Source organism: Theobroma cacao, chromosome 5, assembly GCF_000208745.1.
Source record: "Theobroma cacao cultivar B97-61/B2 chromosome 5, Criollo_cocoa_genome_V2, whole genome shotgun sequence".
Classification (NCBI taxonomy): Eukaryota; Viridiplantae; Streptophyta; class Magnoliopsida; order Malvales; family Malvaceae; genus Theobroma; species Theobroma cacao.
Genome location: NC_030854.1, coordinates 3,077,545 through 3,086,899, shown reverse-complemented (window position 1 = coordinate 3,086,899; position 9,355 = coordinate 3,077,545). Strand labels below are relative to the sequence as shown.

Below are 9,355 nucleotides of genomic sequence, written 5' to 3'. Positions count from 1 at the left end.
AGGATGATGGAAAATAGCATATATTTGACGTATGGTTAGCCATTCCATTCAATCTGAGCCGATGGATTTTTGTTGCACGTAAAGGAACATTAAACGAAAACATGGTGGGATTGGGGGACAAAAGAAAAATGTAAACAAGTAAGTTGAAACTCGAGGCTAATGGTCCAAAGAAAATAATTCTAAAACTAGTGCTTGGCTCTTGTCTGATGTTCCCTAAGCATAAGGACCTGGTGATTAGATTGTCTGAATTGACGAATCATATTTAGGTATGGCGAGCATGTTGATTAACGCTCTACATGTTTCTCATAAGTTCGCTTTGAAACTAAAACAATTGTTTTTCTTGTCTTTTAATGACAACATTTTCTCTACTTAAAATCACTATTTAGAGATTCCCTTCATTGGTATTTTATTTTGTTGACAAGGGGATGAACTGTAGCCTAATGATAATCTCATGTTACTGACAAAGAAAATGGGGAGGATTAGTTTAATGATTCGTATGATTGACAGTGGAAAGTGAGGGAAGATTGAAATCTGGGAAAAGTAGAAGCATCTGTCGTCTTTGGTTTTTTCTCTCTAACCAATGATGATTTCATGTGGAGAAACTGGACGAGAAAAGAAGAATCTGCAATTTCTATTTATAGCACGCAAACTGTTTCAAAATGAATAAATTAATTGTAAATTATCAGATCAGCAAACACCAAGTTGCAGCTATCACCCTCTTGAATCCAGAGCCAATGTAGAAAAATTTCTGCTCTAATTTACAAATTACCTCTTCCAACCGAAATTGGTGTACTGTGTACATGATGAGTCCAGATAGCCAAGAAAGAATGAAGAAACATATCTGAAATTAAGTATCAACAAGAAAGTGCAAACCAGGAATATGAAGAAAAACAGGAATTTCCATTCTTCCACCAATGAATGAGAGATGAATATGCTACTGCATAACTACACTAACCCCTCCAAAGAATTTGATGACAGCCCAGATTTCCATTCAGTCCCATCAACCCTTTTGACAGCTAAACAACAAATTTGAACTTCACAGCATTCCAAGAAAAGCAAAGTAAGAAAGAAAAAGGAGCAACAGAAAAGAAGATGGAAGCAACCATTACAACAATCGTATGGACTTAAGAAACCATTCCTCATCTTTCAACAAGAAGATAAAGGGCAAAAAAAAAAAGAAAGGACAATTCACCTAAGGGAAATATCCAAAACCTAAAACAGATCTAGAATTTTTTTGGCAGAAGGCTGGATAAAACTCATGTAACACTATATAATTTTCTTATCCTTCAAATTAATAATGAACTACAATTATACTAGTAATATTAATCAAAAGCACTTCTTTTAATTACACTCCTATACAAGCAGAGACGATGAAAGCAAAATGGCCCCTTAAGGCTCGCCGCGGTCACGCCAGCAGACAAGCATTGCTATGCAGCGGCGGAGGATGTAGAATTTGGCTCGCTGCTTCTTAACCAAATGGCTGCACTTTTGACCAAAGGATCTGCAAGGCTCACAGGCGTGCTTGTTACTAATAAATCTTGTGTCGTTTTCTTTGCCTGCCATATGAATGAGTAAGCTTTTCTTTTCTCTTGCTTGAGCTGCGTCTAGCAGTGTTGTTTCTGGCACTGCTGCCACTAACTATACAAATAGAAGCAGTAAATATGAAAGGTAGAGGTTGAATGAGCTTTGGCGTTATTTATATAGAAGGGAGAGTTTTGAATTGAGGTGTTATGATTTGATTCTGGGTTGGGCTCCTCTAAATAGGATATGGACTGTTGCCACTGCAACCCACCAGCTGTCAGGGAGGAAAGAGCAGAGCAGCATATGAGAGCAAAAAAAAGAAAAAAAAGATACAGTATAGACCAACGTTAGTCTTTCTCCCCCAATTCACCTGAACCGTTACTATATCTCGGGTATTGCACGTGTCTTACCCCACTTTTATAAATCTTTTTATTACTATGCTACGATTATTGAATATGATGATTATGTGTTAAATCATAAGTTTTCAAGTTGAACTTCCATTTCTTGCTGGCAGGCATTTTCTTCATGTTAAATGGAATGTGATAAGAAGTTTGTACCAATGGTAATTAAGGACTTGGACGTGACAAAGAGAGGATTTGCCCCTTGGAGTTATTAGCTTAATTAGTCCTTACTTTAATGATCACTGCTTTCAAAAGCTGGGATTTATCTTATTGTCTTTGCTTTTTAAGCATTTGAGTTGAAGTCAAGTCAAGCATAACGGGTTTATCTGCATGAAAAGAAAATGTAGAATTTCTTGAGTGAGTAAGAATTAAGAAAAGCTGTCCATTTGGTATAACAGAAAGCAAAGAGAACAAGACAAGGCTCAATCCGACTGCAACAAGAGCAAAGCTAGCCTCACGCACAATAATATACCCCAAAACAGTGAACAGTGTGGTGATGAGATGCCTTTTGGGGGCTGAGGTGAAATTGCATCATTCTCCCTAGGAACCGGGGAGGGGTGGGCAACCATTTAGAAGTGGTATTTGCTTAAAGTGATGAACTGACGAAAAGGAAGCAGGGTTGGGCAACAACAAAGGGATTGGCTTCTTCCTGGTCATGCTTTTTCAATGATGCCATAATGGTGAAATGTGTATCTGCTTGTCAACATAATTTAGACTGCCTTCCTCGTAATTAATGACAAGACTCAGCCAACTGCAGTCAGCAGAATGGTGCAGTACTTAATCATGACCTAATAATAAATAATTACAAGAAATTGAATGTTTATTGAAGATAACGAAGAGAAAAAAACAGGTACATATTCCCAACTTGATATAATTTTCCAACTCGGAGAAATTAGCAAGGTGTTTTTGAGATCCTAACAAGTACAAAAAAATGTATTCCACTTTTGAAAAAGGAAAAAGTAGACTGATTGGTCACTTCAACTTTATAAAGGATAAAAAAATGCAGTAGAATTTGAACCTGTATGGCGGATTTATACTGTAAAAATGAAAAAAGCGTAGAAACAAAGGGAGGACAAGCACAGGGCAAAGGCTTGAAAAGCTGGGTAGAAAGCAACAGTTAAGAGAATTGAGGCAATGCAGATAAGGGCTACGGTTACTGCCGTGATTGTTAATGTTTATGATGCTGGTTTGGCTGGGTGTTTTTGTACCATTTAAACAAGGAAGAAAGTCAAGAGTCAGAGACCCTGAACATGGGGCCTGCCATGTGCTTAGCCAGTTTTCAATTAGTCTTTTTGGGTCTTAGGAAAACGTTTTAGTAATTGATGGGTCGCCATCTTCCATGATTTACCACTTAAATGTTATCATCATCATGGCAGTGCTTTTTTTTTTTTAATTTATTATTATTATTATTATTATTATTCTAACCTATTGCTACAACCATGGGCCTTGTGAAGAGAGTCTCCAGTTTCTATTTCCTATTTTTACTGCTTTCTTTCTTTTATTACCTCTAAAGACATGTACTTTTGCAATAGATTCATTGACCAGTAAAATCCCAAGCATCCGATGGTGAAAAGATTGGAATCAGATTTCTTTTGGTTTGACTCATTATAACTCTACACTTTTTTACCATTCAATAGTAATTAATCATTGGTGATCATAATTTGTATTCCAGCAATTTTTCAAAGAAAGAAAAACAGAATTCTTTTCACCTTGTTTACATGTGGCATGATATTATAACATTGGATGATCCTTATAAATAATAATTGCTAGTACAAAAGTTTAAATCCTTAATCATGGGCCTAGTTAAATTTAAGATGTTAAAAAGTTAAATGTGTAAAAGTACTACAATGAACATTAGTGGTGTAAGTAAGACAAACTTACTCTTATAAATTCCTTGTTTCGAAGTAAAATGTATACTTGACTCGTTCATGGACCTACTCAAGGTTTTAAAAAGTAAATAAATAATATAGAGATAAAAGTTTTGTTTTGATAATGTACGAGGAGGTAGATTTCACAATTCCTATTTGTGTATTTTAATTGTGTTGTTTAAATATAAAATATTAATAATTATACAAATAAATACAAATATGACATAATTAATTAAACGTGTGAAGATTCTAAATACGAATACATAAACATGTATTAAATGCACAACATGGTACAAAACACTTAATACATTCATTAAATAGGTTAGGTTAAATTTTATATGATATAATACGATTTATAATCCAAACAATTAACATGATAAACATAATTAAATTAAAATACATATAATTAAAAATAAAATACAACTTCATTATTTCAATTTTAAATTAATAATAAAAAAATTATAATAAAACAACAATATCCATTAAGTACTAGAATAAAATCCATTCTTATCATTATAAATTATAATAAAAGAAAGTATTTATATCGGGGTTTAATTGGGTCATAAAAGCATAAGATAAACATGTAATTTACACAATCAATTAAACAGGTAATAATAGATTACACGTTATACTAATACTAAATAACATGGTTAATAAAATGTATCTTAGACTAGTTAAGCAGTTTTGACTACACGTCTAGGGTAAACGTACTTAAATTTAATGTAGATGGCTTAACTAAGGTAAATCAAGACCGACAGGATGTGGGGAGTGCTCAAGGGATGAAGAAGGAGGTGTAATGGGGTTGTTTTTTGGACCTTGAGGACGCGCAGAGTCTAACTATACTCAGAGCTGATGGCAATCGTAACAACTTTGAAGCTTGTTAGCACATCATAGTGGAGAGCGTCAAGATCTTTGGTGATAGAGTCAGATTCAAAAACGACTATTTCATGGATGAACAACGAGGAGACAAGACCTTGGACACATCGGAAAATCTTTGTTGAAATCGATAAGTTGAGGGAGACCTTTGGAGGGGTTACGGTCAACCATATCTTCGGAGAAGCAAAAGGAGTCGGTGATTCACTAGCCAAAATGGGGATTGGAAGAGAGGAAAATGTTCATAGCATTATGGTAAGACTGGGGCCAGAAATTCACTTTCGTTGAGAGGCTGTTTTGAGAAGAGAGCTTCAAGATATATGTTGATGGTTGTATTCTGTGTTGGGATGTAATGGTAAGGGTGTACAATGATATGGTGTACCTTCTGTCTGATATGAGATGATACGTGTTGTTAGGTGCTCTGTCAGTATACTTGTTGTAACCATGCATCTCACGTGAGTGAGATGTGTAGGTTGTTAAAGCTTGATCGTTTAATGAAGAGAATCTTTGATCGAGTAAAAAAGAAAAAATTGTGGATGTCTTTTCACCCCAACCCCTTTTCTATCTTTTAAGGCAACTATATTTCTTCTAACTGGTCTGTTGTTACCTAGTCAAAACATGAAAATGATTCTCTCAATGTGTCTTTGCATGCCTGGCTGACACAGACAATGACTGATTTTATAAAACATTAACTTAATTACCCTTCGCATGTTCTAATAAGAGGTCTTCTTAAGGGAGGGAAATCTCCAGACTGAGATGAGTATATTACCATGTGTTGGCTGAGCCTAATTTGTTTGCACTCTTTCATTGTTTTTCTCTTGGTTAAACAACGCCCCACCCCCGTCCCCCATTTTTATCACCAAAATTAAGCAATGGAAGATTGAATTTTGTTTTTTGAGTAAAGAAATTATACATCAATTATTGAGTTAAAATGCTCGAATACCTCTTTTATTATTACCTAAATTAATGTAAAAGAGAAATATATTAGATAATAACGTCGCACTTACTTAAATTTTTATTCCGAACATGTGTTGGACTCACCAAAGACATAGCAAAATTTCTTCAAGCAAGGTCGAATATATGCCGCCTATGATCAGCCAGCCCAACTTTTGATATCAGGCCCAAAAATCCTTTGACCAACTATAGATTTCAAATCTACTTCGGCCCAACTCTACTTAGGCCAAGAATGCAACAAAAGAAAACCTATACTTGGCCATAATATCAATGAGGGAAGACAAAACAACCTCAATCTTTGTTTTCTTTGATTTTTGGGTGTGGTTTTTCTTTAATCCATTAAGATTCCCTTTGTTTTTTTTCACCTTACAAAGATGTGACAAAAGGTTACGTAAATAAGCTTGGAGGGTGGAAAATGACAATGAGGTGGCCTATGTCTATAGGCCATGATTAAATAAATTCGCCATGGGCTAACGCATCTCAAGGAAAAGAATGGGCTCTTGTGACATCGGTGAGTGACAATCTCATCTGTGTTCATTGGTTTGGGGCTCGTGTCAGTCATTAATTTTGCTACTGCAGACGTTGGTGCTTCATCGATGGTCCCAATGTGCTTGCTGGCTCAGCCTTCAAAGTTTGATCTTAGGGCTGGTATTTCGAGAAGTTTTTCCAGAATGATTTGTAATCTGGTTTTAGGGCTGCTTGAAGGTTTTGGCCATGTCAATGTTGGTGACTTCTGGATGTGGGTTGAGCCTCTTTGGGCATGGAACAGTGCTACGCACGTCCTCATTGGCATGGTACACTTGCCCTGTTGGGTCTTATGCATTCACGTTGGCTTCATATTTGTCTGTCAAAGCCACATGATGCTCTGGAACTTGGATGTTATGGGGCTGCATTTGGCAGGCCTACAATGAGGTTTGACATACTTGTTATTGGTCTTTCAAGAAATGGTGGTATGACAAAGATGATGAATAAGGTCTTTATATGTTTATCTTTGTCCGGAATCGACTCAAAACTTCCTCTCACAACTAGATCCTGGGCATGCAAGCTTAATTGGCTCACTAATAACGCAGAGGTACACCTTGGTATCAAAGCAGGATGTAGATTGCCTTTTTTTAGGTGCAGACTCTTCTCTTCCACACAGACACAAATGAGTGCTTGCATGCATGTGTATGATATTGCACACTCCTTGAAATTTTTGGGAATCGAAGGGAGTCCTCTGTTGTTTTGCCTATTAATTTCCAAAGGTGTACTCATCATGGGAGAAGCAAACAAATTAACCGTTTAGGGGTGAAACATACATAAAAATTGTTAAACATCAATCTATTTGTTAAGTGACAAATTGTGTCCAACATATATGATTCAACAAATCAAAATCATCATTGCCTGGAACATGGCCAGAGATCTTTGAAAGCTGTTTAACTTTGGATTTTATTCAACTGATTACTTGATAAAGACGTTGAATTAATCTAATATATTCTCTCTAATAATAATAATAATGCATGTATTTTGATAGATAAACACATCACTTCTACTTGTGCAGAATGTATAAAAACAATTCATTTCCCGTTAAAAGCACTAGCTCTATAACTTATATTAATATTTATAAATTTATTCGTTCTTATTTATTTTAATTACTAAAATAAGTTTATTAATACGAAAAACTGTCTCAATATTGAACAAAAGAATTCGTTAATATGATATTTACAATTATTCTAGGAATCAAAGACTAAACAATTAAGGGTAATTGAAAGAATTCTCCGATGCTTTCAATTAGCTTAGCTTCGGAGCTAAAAAGTCCACTTCTCTAAATGGTATAGGAATACCTATTGGAGCCAATACCAAGATTTATTTCCACTTGGCAGCTGATGATTGATGCTTTTAAGGGAAGGCTAAGTCCGTGAAAGAGTAAATTTTTGTTTTTTGTCTGTTGGTAGTAGGGTTGCTTTAATAGAATCTGATCTACCTAATCTCCCCATATATAATAAAAATTTTATAAATTAATACTTTTAAGATAATGAATATTTATTAATTAATTAAGATATAATTTAATCGATAAATTAATCATTATTAATTTATATATTAATTAATTAAAAAATTAATTTATCAAAAAAGTTTCAAAATATTAAACTTAAAATATGTATGGTGTATTGTGATTATATGAATATTACCCAATTACCAAATTACAAATTATCATTAGTCGTAACGAGTAAATTATTGAGAATGTCATAGTAAATGAAAAAGAAGATGAAATTGAAGACGATAATTCTGTACTGGAACCTATCTCGCATAAAGATGCACTCAAAACAACAATCACATTGCATAATTTTCTCTTATAATATGAGAATTCTATAACAGAACTTCTTAATGTACTAAAAAAAGTTAGAGATGAAATACAAGGAGATATACATTTTGAGAAGAAACAAGTAACATTTGAGTCATATTTTACAAAGACCTTCTAATTGGGTCATGTATATATATAATTTTGATGTAAAAAGAGATTATTAATTTATATATATATATATATTGTGAGAATTATGTGTTTTTTTTAAAATGTATTATCTTATAAATTTAGAGAATTATTAATTTACCACGTTAGTCTCAACTCCTAAGTCGGGATCGATCAAAAATATTATTTAATCAAGATTATTAATTTATAGAAATTTTAATGTATTACAAGTCTTTTGTTTAGAATGCCAAGTAGGGAGAAATCCTAACTTAGAAAAAATTCAGCACTAGTTTCTGTGAGGTGAATTGTATGATAAGAGGAAGCTGAGAATAGTGGACATATAAGACTACCATTTGCAAACACTAGGGTGGGTTGGGGATTCTCAGTTTGGATTCTTGCAATCAAGCATTGCTCTTAAACTCATTCATTCATTCTCCTTTTGTGTATGACAAGAGTTCTTTGGTCTTTCTCACACCATAAATAGACTTCCCAAACTCAAATCCTTTGAAAAAGAGTTCGAACTTAAAATCGTCCGACATAGAATTTTTGATTGAGAGCTATATTTGGAAAGGGAGTGTTCCTCCAAAAGTAAAATGTTTTTTGCTAGAAAGCATTGAGAGCATCAATGCTATTCTATGGCTAAGGAATCAAGACAAAAATTGTGTGTTTTTTTTGCTGAACCAGAATTGGTTGATCATCTTTTCTTCTTGGCATGTCTGTCTAGTGTAAGTTAATGCAATAGTTGGTCAAAAATTTCCTGAACAATTTTCTGGATAATATTTGAAATCGTTATTCCAACTTTGATGCTTATAGAAAGTATAATTAGAAACCAAGTTGAGAAACTCTTCTTTATGCAATTTTGTTATCTTTTTGGTTGACCAAGTTTGTGATTTAATTAGTATTCTGCTTGGATTGTAATTAAAGGTAAAAAATATCCAAATTTGGATTGTTCGATTTTGCCCAATTCATGACCAAAATGTACAAGATTTGTCTCTTACCTCACCTCAGAAACCAGCTAGGCAGGATGGTTTAAGGTCTCTCTCTCCTCAAGGGGTGTGAAATATCAACATGGATATGGCTCTGCTTTATGACACCTTGGCCTGTTGGTATCGGGGGAGTCATTTGAGATTTTGCGGGTCAAGTTTTGCTTATTGTCTCAAAAAGCATTGGAATAGTAGACTCAAACTTTGGCTCAGCTGATCATGCCTACTTTTGAAGCTTTCTCCGTTGTTTGGAAGCAAATTCAAATTCACTGACAAGGATTATAATTGAAAGCGACTCCAATGTTGATT

At 34.3% G+C, this 9,355-nt stretch overlaps 1 protein-coding gene across 1 annotated transcript; it reads right to left on the bottom strand.

Moving 5' to 3' along the window:
* On the bottom strand, window positions 740-1,664 carry LOC108662085. Its single transcript, XM_018121225.1, has one exon. It carries the CDS (start codon window positions 1,561-1,563, stop codon window positions 1,390-1,392), a length of 174 nt encoding a protein of 57 aa, XP_017976714.1. The 5' UTR covers window positions 1,564-1,664; the 3' UTR covers window positions 740-1,389.

Bases quoted from the DNA above. Each gene is read 5' to 3' on its own strand.
- LOC108662085 (XM_018121225.1), bottom strand. From the start codon at position 1,563: ATGGCAGGCAAAGAAAACGACACAAGATTTATTAGTAACAAGCACGCC.